Below are 20,376 nucleotides of genomic sequence, written 5' to 3'. Positions count from 1 at the left end.
ATCGTATACTAGAGGATTTCTTTGTTTTGAGAGACCATAATAAACAAAATGAAGTCTGTATCTATAAATAAGTAGATGTTCAGAAATATTAAGTGGCTTAAAAGAGTCTGTGCCTGCGGTGAAGTGGTGCAGGGCAGCAGCCGTGTGAATGTTCTTTAGCAACGAGTGTGAACCACTTCCACTTAAACAGACCGACTTATTGTCAGTTACATTATAACTTTCATGCTTATAGGTCACCTGATATCATGCATGACTGAGTGTCCTGTATGAACTTGTGAAAACTCCATTATGTTATAGTCTGAGCGTCATGCAGTCACATCTATAGAATCACTTAATTGTGGAGTGATGACAACAAACTATTATTTAGAAGAATGTTATAACTGGAACAGCATTCAGAACTGTTTTCATGTTTACTTTGAGTGTTGTGGAGATTACCCTTGTAAGCCTCTATTATTTTGATCACTTGATGAAATTAACTCATAAAGACCCAAACATTCACCAGTGTCCAAAATCTTTTCCTGATATAAAATGTTAAATAACTGTTGACCCACTAATCCTATCAATATATTTAAATAATTGGTGTAAAATGCAGTTTGTCATCTTCTCATGGTCATCAGATATGACGTTCAGAGGCTCCGTAGTGAACGTGGAAACACCGTCATGATCTACAACAGGGGTGTCAAACTCATTGCAGTTCAGGGGCCATATTCAGCCTAATCTGATCTAAAGTGGGCCGGACTAGTAAAATGATATAAATAATAGGATAAGAACTGATAAATAATGTCAACTCCAAAGTTTTCTCTATGTTTTTGAGTGAAAAAAGTAAAATTCCATTATGAAAATGTTTACATCTACAAACCGTACTTGAACACAACATGAACAAATATGAACAACCTGAAAATATTTTAGAAAATAAGTGCAATGTTAATAATATTACGTCTAAGTTTATCATTTATACATGTACATCACAACTTAAAGATTTAGTAACAGGCAGAATATTGTATAAAATTCCACATACTTCTCTTAAGACATTTCAGATTGTTCATATTTGTTCAGGATATTTATATTTTTTTGTAAAAGGATAGTCTGTGAATGTAACTTTTTTTCTAATTTTACTTTTATATACTAAAACAAAGAGGAAAATTTGCAGTTTTCATTATTTATAGGTTATTATGATAATATTTTACTAGTCTGATCCACTTTAGATTGAATTGACCTAAAATGATTTTTAACTTCTTTGATTGCTGATCTCTTCAGTGTAATTTTTGTATTTCACAAATTCATCCCAGGGGCTAGATTGGACCCTTTGGTGGGCTGGTTTTGGCCTCCGGGCCGCATGTTTGACACCTGTGATCTACAACATTGATTCACCAGTAAAAACCCATGGAGTTGGATCGATGACAGTGGATGGAGACACTTGGTTTATGTTCAGTTATTGATATCATTTACTGAAAAAGTCATTTTTTCTCCAGTTTCTCTGTTTTTGATCTAATAACCCTCAAATTTAATCTGAGCTTTTATGAACATCTGCACGACCAGTACAATAAATATAGCAAAATACCTAATTTTCACTTAAAAATGCTAAATACAGATCATAATATTAGAAGAAATGCTGACAAATCACTAAAGAAATGTCAAAAGTAGAGAAAAATTCATTTGGGGACTGCCACAAAAGTAGCACTGTGTCTTTTTGGGTTAAGGTGACCTGGTACATTTTATGATTTTTTAAAATATATTTAAAACAAACAAGTCTAAAGCAAAAATCAAAAGCAACACTCACATTTTGGTTGCATGCTGTCAAATGAATCAATATTTTTCAGATCCCCATTGTGTGTACATTTTTATATATATTTTGTATTTTTGTAATGTTGATGTATTACTTTATTAGTCTTTTCTAATGTTTTCACAGGCTTTCTTTGCACTGTTACACTCTGTTTTGTTGCACCTTGTGCATAATGACAATAAAGATTTTGACTCTGATTCTAAATCAGCCAAATAAAGATATTCCTGCCCAGTGAAAAGATCCAAAGCAAAAGAATGGATGTTTTATTTTAAGATAATATATCCAGATATAACCCTTTTTAATCACCAACATTTTTATTAGTAGTTGTCATTTATCAATTTTTTCTGAGTACTTGTAGCTGATCACATTTACTGTTTTGATTTATCTTGACTTTCTGTGTTGAATCAATAGCCCAGATTTCATCATATGCAGCCAACCCATGTACATAGCTCTCAGGAAGCTAAAGTTTACACTGTTTGGCTGAAAACGTGTGCACTGTCACTCAGATTTACTACTGTGTCTCTAATTTCAGCAGGGTCACGTATTTAAGTGAGAGCTAGGGTCATAAAAAAACAGGGAGTGAGAAAGAAAAGTAGAAAAAAAGATGGCCTGGGTAGGTGGTAGCTAAATCAGTGAGAGCACAAAGAGGCAGGCGTCTGAGAGGTATTGACCCTCCATTGATCGTCAGAAGCTGCGTGGTGGTATTGACCAGATAGAGGAGAGACCCGGGGAGGCAGCACACAGCTCCACCACTGAGAGAGAGAAAAAACAGAGAAAAACAACCATATACACTGCCCACTCTGACCTTGTGGGCCGTCGCTGTCCTAGAGCCCACACCACTCTACCCCCACTGTGCACACACATACACACAGATATAGGTGCATATGTGTGTGCGTGTATGTGTGTGTGCATGTGCGTGTGTGTGTGTGTGTGTGAGACAGAGACCCCTGCAGAGAACCATGCAGAAAGCTCAGCCTTATCTTGCTGAGGCCATTTCCTATCGTGCCTCTCACGAAGCTTCACTGTAGCTCCGGTAAACACTGCAGCAGTTAACCATCCACAGGGCCTTCTGCTGACTGGAATCTCTGCTACACACACACACAAACACACACCAACCACAAGGTCTCAGACACCGCCATATGTGCTGGACCACTAATATCACAAGATAGGCCAATGCATTTCTTGCCTGCCCTGTCTTTGTCAGATTTATCCCGTATAAACATGCATTTTTGCATAGTAAACAAAAGAAAGTAGGTTTTTTTTGCCAGTAATTTACGCAGAGACTCCTGCACACTGTCTAACTTGCAACTGAATATTTATAGCCACCTTTCAGTGCTAGACCTTCATTGGACAAAATTTGAATGCCTACCGATACCAGCGATACTTTTTGATCCCCTTGTCCCTCTCCTACGCACATGGCTTTATGAATAATAAAACCATTATTCGTGTAAATTCTGTTGTTATTTACAGCATATTTTTATGCTGCTTGACAACAGGTGAATCTTCCGTTTTCCCAGGGATAATGTAGTGCTCATTCCTTAATTAACAGAAAAACATGGATTTGCGGTTGAGAGTTAGATTCTTGATGGCAGCAACGGTAGACTGTGAAAGTAGAGGGTGGGGTTTTTGTTTGGAGACAAAGAGGAAGCAAGGAAAAGATATAAAACGATAGACAGACACATATGATGCTTTGTCATTAATAGTCTTTATCCCATTCAATAACCAAGCATTATTTATTTTTATACATGCATAAATAAGATGTGGATCAGCACCGTGGAACCACAGGAAACTTGCAGCTTACAGCTCCAAACCCAGGAAAGTCATGGGGTAAAAAGCGGGGGGAGAGGAGGGGGGTCATTAAAGTGAAAACCAGGAGCCACATGGGAGGCAGAATTTTAAATGACTCCCCTTGTAGCAAGACCAGCCCAACAGAAGGACTAAACCTCTCTCCCTCTCTCTATCCATCTCCCTCTCTCCCTCGCAGAGATGCAATTAATTCGGATAGAGCGTGCCAAGTGTGCAGAGATAGAGCAAGCGGGATGCGCCCTCGCACATGCCGGAGGGAGGACAGTTTCGCATTCCCCAGAACAAATACAGATTTGGGCTTTCAGTCCAGCACGTCGTGACCAAACTTCATCTCATCATTTCCACCTTGTCTCTCGGAGTTTTTCAGCGAGGGCTCAATCCTTCAACAGCCCTGACAGAAAAAAAACCTCCCTTCCTCCTGCACTGCTGCAGTAACCACCCAAACTTTTAACACCACGCTCAGTAGGCAATCGGTAACGAATTCTGCACTAGTCCAGACATTAAACTGAAAACATGGAGGCTTGTGTTTGTGAATGCTGGTTTATTTCCCTCCTCCAAAACTACCCAGCTGTTGATATTTCTCAAGGCCAGGATCGAGGGGACTGCAGGTGGGGGAGCCAGGCGTTGGGGAAGGTGTGGTGGAGTGTGAGCGTGTCATGGTACACAAAGCACGTACCATGCAAAGTGCAGGAGGGAGTGTAGCTCAGGGCCAGGGAGGCCATCGATACCAGGGAAATTGATCGTAATCAACCAAGTTACAGAGACTGAGCAGGGATTGGCCGTCGACCATCTTCCCCTCTTCTCCTCCTCCCTCCTCCTCCTCCTCCTCCTTCTTTTCCCTCATCTTCTTCCTCCATCTTAAACCATGTTTCCTGATGCAGTTTTCATCCAGGATGAGGCAAAATTCAGTAAGCAATCAAAAACTGGCCTTGTGGGAAGTAAACACTTGAAAACATGTTGTCACAGTTGTGCGTGAAATGCTCATCATCCAGTTACACAAACAATCCCTCATAGGTTCATGTCATTAAACTTTCATACTTCATTATGATCAAACAAATATTTGTCCAATTGCTAACCTAGTGGGAGAAATTTTATGGACATCTACATTTTGTCAAATCCACTCTGTATGAGTTTGATCAAACCAATCATTAAGACACCGCACGGGCAGAGAACAGTTCTGGGAAATCGGTAGCATCTCCTCTTGCTCTGGCTTCACTATAATTTCTCATTTGAAGACAGTGGCATACCTGGCAGTGCAGCTGCACCATTAAAAACCCTGGCCCAATTATAGCATAACACCTAGCCTTATGGTTTCCATGGCTGCACGATGCATTTTCCCGCGGGACGTACCGTGGAGAAACGAGCATCTTATCAACCATCACCCTGGTAATAACACTCCCTCGAGCCTTTGCCGCATGTGTCAGACCTTAACGAGAACCCAGGGTGAAATCTCTCTCCCAGTCCAGCCACAGCCATTGATTTGGACTTAATCTGTTTCTACGTGTCCTCATGAGTGTATATGTGTGTGTTTGTGTGTGGGGGAGAGCGCATATGCATGTCTTTGTGCTGTACAGGAAGTGTATGCATCTACGTTTATATATGATCTGAGTGAATCTCATTTCTTACAGATGTCTATTTGTTGTGTTATTTACTTGTGCAGCTTTTACTCATTAAAATGAATATCATTTACAATCTGTGCATGAGTTAAACAACATCTGCAAATATATAATTTTATGGGTAAAGATGTAAAATGCAATAAGCTTTGAGTATTATTCATGCAGTGTCATATTTGGTACTTAGATCTCATGAATTCTGGTCTGTTATAATTCAACAAGTCTAATGTTTAGAGTTAAAAAACAGTTTATTCACTCTATAAAGTGGGAAATACGAATGGGTCAATGGGTCTGACAACAGGTCAAATGTTCCTTCATTTGAAAGAAGATAGAACTGTGACCCCTGATCACTTTTATCTTCCACTGTAAAGCTGGTTGTTTCTTCTGCATATTTTATTGTTAGCAACTTGCTTGTTAAGTTGACATTCGTTTTAATCACATCACTCATTTATATAGATTTGAGACACAGGTAAAAAGCTCAGAATGACTTTAAGGTTCCCTGGAGCAAGGTGATCTGTAAACTGTATTATCCTTTTTCTGATGAGGACACCCAAAACCTCCCTTAAGCACTATCATTGTATTATATTAAATATTAAAAACTGTGAAATGTAACTTTTCACTTCATATATTCATTTTTATCAGACATGATTAGATGACCTATGAGCCAACTACTTCACTACTTTATTTTACTTCATATACTGCGAAGGTACAACATTCATAATGGTTTTAAAAGTCTTTCGTGTTCATCTAGAGGGTTACATTTGAAAGATCACATAAATCTGATCATAAAATTAGCTTTCATGATCTCAAGGTTGCTGGTTTTATATGAATTGTTCTGTGCATTTATTGAGTATATTGCATTATTAGCAATAAGTGTACAAGTGTAGAAGTTAAGTTAAACCTGTATTGATCGTGTAAACAGCTTGACAAAAACATGGATTAAGCAACTCTGCCATCATGAAGAAATCCATGTTGCCGTTGAAAGCTTTGGAAAAACAAATTATAGTAGGTAGAGTGTTGAACTTTTAGATGCTTGGATATGTTTTTCTTCTATCAGCGCTCAGACTCTACACATTTTTGTAGCATGTTGCTGAAATAAGAGGCAGTATTGCGCCTTTGTGATCTGTTCTTCACGTCTTTATCATCATTATTCTCCGTGGAACTGGTGGCATTAAGAATGAAAGTTGAACACTTAACACTTACCACCTAAAACATCCACCACAATTTGACTCAAAACACATGAAAAGAAGTCTTTTGATTTGAGAGCCTCAAATGAATTGACTCAATTATTACTCATAACTGTGTATGGGATGTTAGTGGCACCTTAAAAACACATTATAACTAAATATATTGCACGTGTGTTAACTACATGAGCTGCTATGAGTTACTGAATGATGGACACAGTCGGTTTATGCACGTTGTGTATCTACTATAAATGAAGAGGAGGAATACAGTTGTAGCAATAAGCTACAGCTGAATAATTTTTGTCCCAACCAAAATGTGTGGAGGGATGTGTGGGAGGGAGTGCTGGTGGTTGGGAGAGTAAACATTTATTCATTCATACACAGAGTGAGATTCTTCCGCTTACTTCAATATGCAGGTTGATGTCACAAGAAAATCCACATTAATTCTTATGAAAATACATGCCACTCTTGTTTCTTTGTCAGACATGCACATTTTAAGATTCTGTAAGATTACATGAGCTCTGCGTCTGGCAAATGTGGTGTGTACTAAACAGTGCAACCAGCTTATTTATGCATTGAGCTAGAGCCGTAATTAGTTGAGCTGTAACAGTTACAGTGATTACAACATAAAGATGGACCGACTACGGGATCACAATTCATGACTAAAAGTATGTATCATCATGATCTTGCTGTTTTTGTGACTATGTTTCCTTGTCCGTAAATATTTTTGCAATAACTATTTTGTCTATAGGATGTAAATTTGCCATTTTTATTCTCACTATCAAGCCCATTGATTACAGAATACACCACGATACACCAAGATCAATCACAAAAGTGGGTATTGACTAGATTGATTTCTGTGGTTCAATGTTTGAGCTTGTGAGATGTTCACACAGTCAAGCATTCTGGGAAAATTCCGCTTTCTGTCAACAAATTATTCATTTGTATTGCAGAAAGGCATAAAAGTGTACATTTTGAAGGTGTAGATATTTTAGCTAATGAGCTATAATTGTATGGAAAATGGTTCTTCTTCGTAATAAGTGGATTTGTTTGACTCTCAACGCTGTTCATCATGCAACATGTGTCAACAGATTCAGATACTGCAACACAGTAGTGAAAAAGAGATGTGGATATGAAATATTAACAATTATATAAATAAAAAAAACCTGTGAAAATAAAAATGCTCTGATTGATACAATTTGATGTACATTCATATTATGACTAAACTGTGTCTTGAGGATATTAACGGCTTTTAACAGTAGGTGTTACCAACTAGCTGTTGGCATAGCAACCAGCACCTCTACCTCCTCTGGAGTATGTCTTTAACCAATCATACTGCATATACTGACTAATGCTGAACTTTTTTTTTGCAATTAAGCCAGTTTTGACAGACGTGAAGCATACAGCTGAATAAAATCTAACATAGAAAAGACAAATGTAAACACAGATGCGTACTTAAAAAATGGCATTAGCTTTTGAGATTGTTGTCTTAATAACAACTTAAAGGTAAAGATTTGACTGAAATGGCCAATCCTGTCTGAGCAAATTGCTTCAAGGGGTGTTTCAGTCATGTTCTTTCAATCCTCCTGCAGTAGATCTGGATCTGCTGCAAAAAGTATCCACATGACCTGTTCCACATTTACCGGTCAGACATCCGTACAAGGGTCACTGCCGATTCTTCACTCCGGCCAGTCCACTCAGTTGCAAGGACTGTGCTATTCTTCCCTTTTAGTCACATTTTACAAGCGGCATTCCTCCTTGCTTAACAATTGGACTGCATCAGTTCCTGCTATCTCCCCCGTTCGAAGAAGGTGGTGAGCGAGCTGAGAAGGGGCCAGCCTGTGCAGGGGCATTTGGATGGGGGAAGGGCATGTCTGCTGGCAACGAGGGTGAGTAGATCAGTGCGGCTCAGTGTCTGTGAGGCGGTGATAAGATTCCAGGATTTTCCCAGTGTGACAGGCCTGCTCACCAAGCCGTATACCCCTATGCATGGAGAAAACCACCACCACCTGACCCCCCAAAAGCCCTGGGCTGCTACACCTCAGCGGGCAGGAGTCACTGTCACCTGAAACCACACCCAAAACTCATCACTCCAACTGAAATACCCCATTTGGTGTGCGTTTTCTAATTTTCCACCCTTAGTATTTTCATGTGTGAGTAAAAATACAAGTAGATTTCCACTTTACACGCATATGCTACAAAACTGTGCAGTCGTGCTGTCTCTTTCTCTTTCTCTCTGGCTCACTTCTCTTTCTTTATCTCTGCCTCCTCAGTCCCCCTCCCCGTTCCCTCTCCCTTGGATGGCAGGTCAGGCAGTGAGCTGTGCGGGCTCAGAGGAGGTAAGGACGCCGCGGTGCACATTAATAATGAAAGGCCTCAGCCGCCCCCCCCCTCCCACCCCCCCACCCAGACACACACATACACACACTCCCCCCTTCGCCATGGCGATGGCACTAGCCCAGCGCTGTCACCGGGGGGGAAGCTGGGAATATAGCTACACTCTCCAACCCTCGGCTCGCCAAGCTGATCACGAGCTCGTACACAAGCCCACCATACTGGGCCTTCCACCACGGATATTCACTAATTAAAAACACTCAGCACTACGGCTGCGGCAGAAATCTGCATCTACTTCCCCACCTGGATATGAGAGAGTGACTATGGAGCTGTAAAAAAAAAAAAAAAAAAAAAAAAAAAAATCATCACTTAGCAGGAAATGGAAATTCATTCTGGTGTCACAGACCTGAGGCATTAGAATCAGTAGTTACACTAAGACCCATGTGATATTGACCACATTTGGAAAGGTTTTTAAATGAGGACTGCTTTCACTTATCCATGTCTTTATCCAAAATTCTCTCCCTTCTGTTCCTCATGCACATCCGAAACACTCTTCAGGTTTCTTCACAACAGCCTTAAAAGCTCTAAGGACAAACCATCCCATCAGTAATCCATGACTATTGATGTTTTTGTGTTTTTTTGTCAATAAAAATAACATTGAGTGAATAGGGAGGTCTAAGTGGCACTGAGTGACAGTCATAGAAGGAAAAAAAATACATTTAAGATGATTTTTCAAGAAACACTGCAGTCCAAACTGGTCTTATTCAAACATCTTTTAAATTATTTTGGTTACATTTTAGCATAGCAAGGCTCCATCAGTCATTCCACTATGGAAAGATAATACATAGGCTGTGAGAGAAATATCTCAGTAAAACCAAGGACATCATGGTGATCCATACCAACACCTGATTTACTTTTAATGTCCCCCGACATTAGAATCTGTCAGGGTTTTCTCATACCATCCAATCATAAGAAAAGAAAACACTTTTTTATCATTTGGTGGAAAACGTATTCGTAAGGTTTTCATTTGGTCAAACCGGCTGTGTTTTTAAAAAAAACATGCAAATAGACAAGTAGACAAACATCAGGATTGTAAATTTTGACACGAATACATGCATTCCTTTTTATTCACAAAACCAGTCCAATTTTCTAAACGAATACAAAGATTGGTTATTCTTAAAAGCTGTAGCTATCCAGCAACATAACAAAAATAATGAAAATAAAACAAATAAACAAATAAAAAATGTAATCTTGTCTCAGTGCGTTCAGTAGGGTAGACTCAGAACAAGTGCTGTCTCTTAGTGCTATTGCCCTGAGCAGTATTGGCACATGCTCAGTAGGGCCACAGTAACATAAGGCTGCCAGTTTCACTAAAGAAAAAGTTTGGAAATGCAGAAAAGGGCTGATTGAGGAGATTACAGTAGTGACGGCTCTGGCGAACAGCATCTTCAACCCAGTGAAGAGTCTCTGGAAATCTGCCCAGTAGCAGGACTATCTTTTTAGGTTTGCTTCAATGTGAAATCTACAGTGCCACAATTTGTTTTTCAAAGACGACCACTGATCTGTCCGAAAACCATGTCCTTTGACAAAATGAATCATAAAATAGACAAGGGTTTAAGTAACATAATGTTGAAGAATTACAATAATGTTTGCCATTAGCCACTAGTTTTAAAATATAGCTGTAAATTTACATTCTCTACACAAGTACTGTATCTTTCCACACATGAACAACATTAACACCAAACACAGAAATTAGTTGATTGTCCACACTCAGTCCGTCATTTCTGTTTCCGGCAATGAACAGTTCCATGTTTAAGCGACAGAAAAAAACCTGCTGGAAAAAGGACAAAAGGTACCAAAATGGAAACATAGAAAAGGGAATGAAAGTTGCCATAGATGCTTTTCTTTACGCTTCATTTTTGGTTCAAGGAATAAGTAGGTGCATCCATTACCCGACTGATTTTTTTTTCTTTTTTTTCTTTTTTTTTTTACTGCTTTGTTTTTGTTTTTATTTTTTGTTGTTTTTTTCCGAGCATTTTAGTTGTTGCTTGTTTGTTTTTTAGCCAGTGTCTGTTCCGGAGACAATCCAAGAGTTGGCATTGCACTTGATGGCAGAGCTTTGGGTAGGGAGTGGAGGAGGAGTCCTACTGGAACCACCGAAACGCCGCTCCTGTAGGAAGCATCACCTTCTTGGAGAAACAGAAGACAAGGAGGGAGGGGAAGGGGGGAGAAGTGGAGGGGAGAGACAAGAAAAGGTTGGAGTTGTTAATGAAAAACAACACATTTTTCTAAGTGTTTGCAAATATTAATCCCTCATATACCCACTTTTTTTCATTTCTAAACACCTTTTGGGAACCTTTTTGTCATTTTAAACTGTGTCTATTTCTGGCAGCAACTGATACTTTATTTTGTTTTCCATTTATGAATCAGTTTATTTCTAGCAGATATACTAAATGCCCACCATTAGTTAAGGGGAACCCAAGCTCCACTCTTGTTTGATTTAACCAGCACACCAAAGCTCCACGACATTTGATTCTCAGTTACAAAGAACAGACACTAGGAGCTATTCTGCAAACATAAAATGCCAGCACTCGCTAATTATTTATTCACATCTGAAAGGAAATCAATGGTAAAACTAGGGATATTTTAGTATTTCATTATTTTCAACCAGTTCCATGGATAAAAATGTTAGTCCATCTGTCAGGACTGTCAGGCTTGGCCCCGAGCACACTGGTCTGGACTAATGTCTACATGTATAAATGGGTCACAAGTATATTCTGATAAATAATTTCCCTAAATATGAAAAAGAGCTGCTGTTGATATCATATGCTAGACAAACAGTACACATTGTATTTCTCAGCTGCTCTATTTTCAGCTGTGAATTTGGTGCTCTGGTGAGTATTTACAGCACTGAGACGGTCTATGAGGGACTGACTCAAAATAAACTACACTCTACGTCATGTCACCCGGTCTGTAGCGCATTGACATGGTGACGTCATTGACGGGTTTCTGGACAACAAAGGTGCAAAGAAATGATAAATAGAAGGCTCGTTCATTCAGATCAATTTGTTGCTGCTTTAGGTCTATTTATGGGATTAGCTGACAATACCTGAAATATAGAACAACTCCAGAGCTGATATTTAGTCTCTGAAATAATACTACCCAGTTCAGCGCTACCTTGGTTTCACTGTGTATCTTTGGATGAGAACTATTTGTGAGTCTTTTCATACTGTCTGGCCCATCAGCAGCCCCCATCTCACTTCAGCACCACCACATGAGCGGGCTTCAGCCCTGGCTTCACACAAAACCCGATATGCCACATTTATTATTTAACCACCACACGCATTGCTCTCCTACACCATCATCAATGGTGATGCCGCTTCCCGTCCCCCACTCCTCTCTCAGCGTGGTTATCTGTGTGTCTGATTGCAGTGGCATGCATGCATGCGTCTGCAGGGCTCAGTAGTGGCCTGCCAGTCAGGAGATAGAGAGCTGTTTGGGTCCCTGGAGCTGCGGCACGGCTGGCGTCCTGCAAAGCGTAGCTCAATCCTGCAGCACGGATTCTTCCGTTAGCCAGCTCTGCTTGGAGCGAGGCAGGAGGAGCTCAGCAAACATTTATGCACCCACACACACTCTCACACCGAACCAATATGTATTCAAGTACAGTCACACACCTCCACACACAGTGGCACGTTAACCAACACTCACAATACACCCCCGAAATCACACCAGTCTGTTAAACTAAAATTCTCATACATGGTAGATTCAGCTTAGCTTTGCCTTCCATACTTAACAGAGGAAGGCTTAATAATGAATCTAAATAGATACAAATCCAAGCATACAGTCACATCTAATAGAAAAGGACAGGAAAGGTAATGTTTAGGTTACATTAACATATTCGCATTAATTACAGCTAGATATCAGAAGCTTTAAAAATCAAACTCAATCACTAATTTAATTGTAATGAAAAAATAATGTGCAATTTGCACAAAATGAGAGTCTGAATCTTGCATCTTGTTTGGCAGCCTTCTCTCACACAGCTGCAGTGAAATTATGAGTTTTGCTCAGAGGCAAATGGCCCATTAGTTTGTAGAAGTTTGTTTGAAACCAAAAACACTACCAGGCCTAATTACTTTTCAGACCCACTTAAACCATCCCTCTACCCTTGAATCACTAGAACATTGTTCTTTTAAATGCTATTGTTCCAATCTGGACATGAAACTGAATGACAGCAGGGTTTGTGCTCCGCAGGTTCCATTTACTTTCATTTTGAAAGTTAACTCCTGCTGACAAAAATTGCTTGGGTGAAAAGACTTCAAACAAGGTAATTATTCTGGTACTTCCAACCAAATATGGCCCACACTGTGCTTTATTTGTTAAATTGACTCAATCAGGAAAAATCTGACAGCAGAACCACTAAAATACCACAGTGACATTCGTAGCCCACTTACACATATGCCAGTTCACATCAATTTCAAATTAGTTTCCAAAATGTCAAAAATTTATTAAAATTGTTTGTAGATGCAAATTTGAATCAATCAGCGATTCCAGATGTTGCCTCATTTTATAATGAAACATTCATCTAATATTTATTTCCATGCCAGAATGCAGCTTTACACTAATTTCAGTCTGTGTACTCATTTGTTAAGCTTTTAAATGTACAATATACAATTTCTGCTGCTAAGCATCTCGCAGTCAAAGATGTGGAAGATGACGTTGTTAAGTAGTATCGTAACGCTGGAGCTGTTGCTTTCAACAGCACATCAGATGAAACTCTATCTGACATAACTCAGGCAAAAATCATGTTTACAGACTATAAGGCATTAAAATTTTATCATGTTAAGTATTAATGTTGATACTACCACTGACAGGAGACCAAAAGAAATGGGCTGTCATACTGAGTAAATTACATATTTCTCTGAGTTGACATAAGCACATACATCAACAAAATATATAAAACAGGTCCAGTCATAAGACATTTTAATGTGGTTACATATTACAGGTTTGAATTTGTAGTATAGCCAGGCTAACATGGTGCTTTCAGTGTAAATACTGTGCTACGGCTAAGCTAATCACTTTCTAATTTAAGCTCATAAGGTAATTTTTTCTCATCAACCTCAGAACAAGAAGCATAATACATATTCCAATGTAACTATTGCTCCGAAGAAAAAGCTTTGAAAGATAACATTTACAGAAAACATTTAGTGGCTAAATTGACATTTAACTCGCCTTTTAGTGATACAATACTGTCACACTGCTTGAAAAATGCATTTAATATTGATGTTGACTAAACATTCGCTCACAGAGTAGATCCATATTTAGAAATTTCTCATTGGCACAACTGAATTTTTGTAGGACATGGAAGTGGAGGTTAACCACCAACAGATTGGCCACATTATTTTATGGTCTGTGTGTTAAATATATTTAGCCCCTCGTCCATCTCTGTGGTGACCTTTCTGCAGCAGCACTCAGCTGTTAAGAAGACAGGCAGAGGACAGCAACATCTGGCGCTGCCACAGATGTCAAAAACCTGGAAAGGCTGGACTGACCATGATGTAATGTGTGGGAAGCAAATAACACATCCCCTGATTTAACTGTAAATGCTTTTTTTTTTTTCCTCATTATCAGACGTGTGCAATCAATGGAAAAATGGCAGCAGTTCAGGAATAGAAAATTCTTCCTTCACAAACACTGATTGCACAGGTTCAAACAGATGGGATCTGTGGGTGTGAAGTAGCCAATCACTAAAATCAATGAATGTTGTTTTTGAAAGAAGGTAAGCATTTTCTTCTTACCAAACAATTTCTGCGTAACATGCCAGAAGAGCACAGAAGGGCCTCAACCTATCTTTTCAGACTAACTGCTTCTTAAACTAAGTCCAGTATAACGTGGAATACCTTTGAGAGTACATTGTACGGTGTTAGATGTTACTCATGCAAATTCCTCTAAGTCTGTTTAAGCTGTCTTGTGTTTTGCCCCAGGGCATCACAGAGCATTCTGGTTATTGTTTCATGGCTTTTTTTTATCAACGATTGTGAGGATTCCCTTATGGACACCCACAAATAAAAAAAAATAAAAATAAAAAGGCACAATGAAGCAAACACATCTCCACACTCTGTATGTAGGATGTAAAACTGTCTGCGGTTCACAGGAGCAGAAAAGTAAACCTTTAAAACAACTGAATCAAAACACCAGTGACCTCCAGCTGGCATAAACACTCACTGTGTTTGTCTAGCTGAAGGGGGAGGCATTTTCCCAAGCTTGTTCTCCCTTCCAGAAGTCAATTGTGATTGATATGTAAATATGTTACATTTTCTCTTACTGGGCAAATAAACATATCTCACAGCCAGAAGTGTTGAAGCTTCAACATCAAACTTATATCAGACTTAACCACATGAAACCTTTTATTATTTTCTCATGCCAGTGTTTCATGTAAAGATGTCAGTGATGATATAAAGAATTTGCAAGTTTTGATGATGATGAATGGGGTAAAATCTTCAAATCAGTGTTCGCTGATTCAAGGACAGCAGACTTTAAATGAGTCCATTGTCGACCATTCTGATCAGGGATTGTTTGAGCATGAGGGCTGTATGGATAGTTTAGTCTGAGTAGTGTTTTCTGCTGTTGTTTGTTTATTTGTTGTTTCTGTTGTGTGTGTTTTTTGTTCTAAAAAAATCAGTAAATGTATATTTTTTAAAAGAAAAAAATGAGTCTTTTCTTTATCATTTCAGGTCAGATGCTTTCTGAATGTAAACAGGTCAGACAGTTAAAGATATAGTCTCAAAAATACAGATGAGGCTATTTTGTCTGATAAACTTTTACCTAAAATAAAATTAACCCAGTTATGACTTCATCATTTAGATATCATTTGACCTGAAACAAAACAAAACAAACAAACAAACAAACAAACAAAAAAGCAGGAGGCTGCATACTTATTTTAAGCTGTTTGTTTGAAACGTGATTATTTCTGAAGGTTTGTTTAGAAACAAATTGTGGAGGAGTTCACCTGCAGTAGGAACATGATCCAACCAATAACCCACTCAAGAATTGCTCTGCAAAGTCAAAACCTGCTGGAAACCAGGTGGTTCATGAATGAAGGTTGGACAAGAGCAAGAAACAAAGCATACACTTGATACTGAGCTGACTGAGCCTTCTTTAGAACTCTAATATGCTGTGTTGTCTTCATCTGTCCTTTGTTTTATCCTCAGTTAAAGTGGTCATATTTTGCTAAACCCACTTTTATTAGTCTTTGGTATATTTATTTGCATATTTGGGGACCCTAATAGTTCATAAAGCTTGAATTTGAACTGTACAAGTGCTGCAAAGCTATCTTTATATTCATTTTGGCAAAAATCGAGTGGATTTCTACAACCTGTTTTAATTCCTGCTTAATTTGTTACGTCTATAACTAGTTATGTCACGACATTTGCACATATAAGGTCAAGACTTCCGATGAACATTTCTCCGAGTACGACATAATTGTTTGTCAGCAGCAGTGGTTGTAGTCCACACTGAAAATATGTCCAAACTTTGAGTCGATTACTTAAAATGTTCAGTTGTTGGTTGTATTAACGAACACAAGTGGCTGAACGGGACAGAGCAGCACAGTCAACAACCTGGAGGGGGTGGGGAGTTAAGTGGCTCATGTGCATTTAAAGGGCCAGCGCTCAAAATGTCCTTTCTGGTGTCATTACTCAGAAATAGAGTTGAAAATGGACCTGTGGAGTTGAATTAATGAAGAATTCAGACCCAAGCATAGAATTTATAGTTTATGTATTCCACAGGGAAATGTTTTAAAATGCATAATTACATTTAAAAAAAAAAAAAAAGCAAAATATCACTCCTTTAAAGATTCACACATAGTTTCACTATCCAATTACATGTGCATACTTTGTGCCAAACTTTATTCACACTCCTATAAATACATTGACAAATTTGGTATCCTTGGCAACTTTTTGAAAAATCATTAAAGTTTTAGACACAGTTGTTAAATGATGTGTGGTTGCAGTCTTTTAATGACTGGCCCACCAGCAGCTCAGGGATGTTTTTAACTAATGATACCATGTCATTTCTACAGTAAAATACTGTTGGCTTAATCCTGATGTCAGTCTACAGTACAACACCTTGACTGCCTGTCTGCTTACTTGTCTCATTTTTTTTTTTTTTTGGCTTCCTTGTCTTCCTCAGACTTCCCTGTCCACTCCAACTTGTCTCTTTGTCTGCCCAGCAACTTGCCCACAGATCCATGTGTCTCGGTGTCAGTCTGCATGCCTGTCAGTTTGCATGTGCCTCTGCTGTCCTGACGGTCTGGTGTACGGTGTCTGGGAGGCAGGAAAGACCATGAGGGAATATGCTACTCCCATGTCAATGTGTCTGATACGAGCAAAGTCCACTGGACAGCATGTCTGATGCTGGCACGTCCAGGTGTTGGCTCTATTTGACCCCAAAACTAATTTATTCCTTTACTGATTACATTATTCTTTAAGAAAAGGCTTGTAAGTTCTAACTTATCTTGTGTTTTAAAATATCACCGACAGATACAGTGGCCTACATCCTCAATGTAAAAACTACACTGGCATACAAGTAAAAACAAGGTACACTACAGCTTTGTAACCCCGACTCTGTTTCTTTTTCTTGGTGTGGAACAGCAACGTTGAGACTGACACCACTGGAGGGTATTCAGACAGAGAGCAGAGAAGAACTGCCTTCCCACTTATTTCTCTCAAATGTAGCATTCCCAGAATAAATCCAGACATCTTCAGCCAGTGAGCTATGAGGTGGCAAAGGCCTCAGCATGCTAACTCCCCCTCACTTGCCAATTTTACGCTCCTCTTTGAGCTGCCATGAGCTTTCAATGGAAAACGTCAACACCCTTAAAATAAGCACACTGCTGCTGGACTCCACTTGTGTACCAACGCATATGCTCACAGACTCGTACACACACCCGCGTGAACATAACCCTCAATGCAAACGTAAAACAAAGACAGTGTATTTCATCCAGGATTTTACTCAGGAAACAGTCAAAACAACCCACAGAAAACTACCGGAAAAACTGACCACAAGACACAGGTTAAGTAAGACGTCGTGTCCTTTTAGCGACACTGACGCGGGATGTGCCAGGCTATCTTTGATTAGACGGGAATGTGGCACTCAGGGGATGTTTGAGCTACAGCTGAGGCTCACTGTGGTTTACTGTGGACTCTTCTGCTTTCCTGGACCAGGTGCTGCGAACGTTTTTCAAAATAAGCAGGATTAACTCAAACATTAGCTTCCTGTTTAGAGAATTACAACATTCTAGTATGTGTATGAACATAATCTACCCATTATTGACATCCTGGGATTTACTGCTGACTCTCCATCCGCCACCCTCGTCCCTGACACAGCACCTCCGCCATGAATCTCATCATCTGACATTTAGCTTGTACTGATGACATCACGCTCACTGACAGCGAGGCCCCAGCTTTATTCTCTGATCTAATCACCTGCTGAACAAGAGCTGTTGACTTAATAACAAAGCCATTTGAGACAGCTATTGGACTGCTAATGGGAAATGTATGAGCGCATGAGGACAAATAAAAAGCAGGCAAAATTGAAAATGTTGTAGTGCTGTCAGAGCTCTACGCTGGGAATAAATATACTGTGGTATGGACTGGTTACGGAAGGATTAGTTTAATGAGAAAAAAAAAGAAAAGAAAAGTAAAAAGTAGACATATAGTTTTGTAATTACTGTTTTGAATTTGGTTCTGCACTTTATGAAATGACTGGCTTTAGCTTAGTTTTATTTAGTTTTAATATTAGTTAAAAAATGTTTTCATTCATTAGAGGAAAGACATGATTTATAGAAGCTGAAGAATGGATGGCATCAAATGTGATTCACAAAACCACCAATCTGACCTATAAGCTATTAATGTGGTGCAGAAATGAAACAAAGCCTATTTCACCTTGCATTAGTAATAATTTGATCAATGTTGGATTATTCATTGCAGTTTTTATTCATTTTTACTTTCTTTTTTTAATCTTATTTCCATTAAACAAACTGATAGTTTTGTCTTAGTCCTATATTTTTCATTAACTTTAAGCCTCTGATGCTGATACGTTAAGTACCCAACTTGTAATCTAGAGACTCATGTTTTGGCAAGATTTGCCAGACAATGCCAGAAATGTTGAGACACGATGCTCTATCCAACATTACAAAACATTTTCCGTCTGCATCTGTCTGTTAAAGCGTCTTTTAAACTCATATGGGCTCAGCAACCAAAAAAGTGAAGGACACTTAAATATAGATTAATTCAGTCAATCAATGAATACAGCTGCTAGAAAGAAGTATTACAAGTGTAAAACTGAGTTAAAGGTGATGTATCAGCCATAGTTAATTGTCTCACATTAAATTGCTTTTAAAGTCTTTTAAGCATATGTCTCAGACCTGGTTGATTTTAATTGAACCACAAAATATCCAGAATTATGCCACCAAGAGCATGAGCAGGAATATTAACTTTAGAGGATTATAACAGGGATTACACTGACTTTTGTTTCTTGCCGTACGTCGTCAGGTGACTGAAATCATGGTTAGGTTTATAGTGTCTGAGTGAGTAGATACTAAAGCAGCAGCTGTGTACATGGCATTTATGGAGTTTAATAAAAAAAAAAAAAAAAAAAAAACATTTTAACACCAAACACTGTTAGGAATAAGGTACCATCATTAGCTCTACAGGTCGATTTATCTCTGATGATATGACATAATTTCATTTCTCTCTCACACCCTGCTGACTTCCATTTTGTTTGATACATTAACAATCTTTAATCTGAGTGATTTGCATTTTCTGCCAGTTCAAAACATGAATAAAGTGAAGCTTTCATAAGACCTTGTCTCCTTGAAATACAGTCTGAGTAAACCACCAAGCATAAGGAATGAAGTTAAAATAATTGATGACTAAAGAAAACATAAATAAAACACACATAAAGTGTAAACTGGTTAAAGCTTAAACTTTAACTTACAGCAGTGAAAGACTCAAGTGTACAGTTAAAAATACAGTAAAATGTGGCTCAAAAGTGAGAATTAAACATAACAATGAAAAGCTATAAGGAAGCCTTTCAGTGAAACTAAATCTCCAGAAGATACTGATGTGGTGAGCTGAAGTTCCTCAGGCAGGTTGTTCCACAGCTGAGGAGCCTGAACAGCGATCACTCAATCCCCTTTATTCGTTCAGTGTGAGGTGGAAAAGTCAGGTCAGCAGATTCCTGCCTGAGGATCTCAGGCAGCACAACGATTGGTAAAAAGGACATTGGTTCTCATATGTTCTGGGACAAGACCTTAAAAATCTTTAAAAAATAATGGGTAAAATCCTAAAATAAATGGTCAGTCAGAGTAAGGTCATTATAACTGGAGTAATATATCCTTTCTTCTTGGTTTATGCTTGACGTCAAAGTGGCACTTTGACACATTTCGCACAATTTTTGATTCTCTTTATTAAGTTCTGATTTATCCTCTTTAAAAGACCTTTACAGGTGTCCAACCATTAGGAAATAAAAGCAGTGATGACAGTGTGAGTGTCATTAAAACAGACTTTTGATTGTTTCCTAGGAACATTCTTCAGATGTTACTGTGTTTCTCAAAGTGGGTAGTGTCAAAGGTTGCCAAATTCACGTAAGGACCTGA

General features: G+C 38.8%; 1 protein-coding gene across 3 annotated transcripts in view; it reads right to left on the bottom strand.

The window, feature by feature from the left end:
• Positions 1 to 9,810: 9,810 nt before the first annotated feature.
• Positions 9,811 to 20,376, bottom strand: part of cxxc5a (CXXC finger protein 5a) — a 31,590-nt gene continuing 21,024 nt past the window's right edge. For 2 of the 3 annotated variants that reach the window (XM_030154894.1, XM_030154895.1), the window contains one exon: positions 9,811 to 10,909. In XM_030154894.1, the coding sequence (XP_030010754.1) occupies positions 10,865 to 10,909 (45 nt within the window). In that variant the 3' untranslated portion in view covers positions 9,811 to 10,864. The remainder of the gene's footprint in view (positions 10,910 to 20,376) is intronic. The other variant, XM_030154896.1, reaches the window with a different exon arrangement.

The sequence above is a fragment of the Sphaeramia orbicularis genome, chromosome 14 (genome assembly GCF_902148855.1).
Source record: "Sphaeramia orbicularis chromosome 14, fSphaOr1.1, whole genome shotgun sequence".
Taxonomy (NCBI): Eukaryota; Metazoa; Chordata; class Actinopteri; order Kurtiformes; family Apogonidae; genus Sphaeramia; species Sphaeramia orbicularis.
This window is presented reverse-complemented; position numbering and strand designations above follow the sequence as displayed.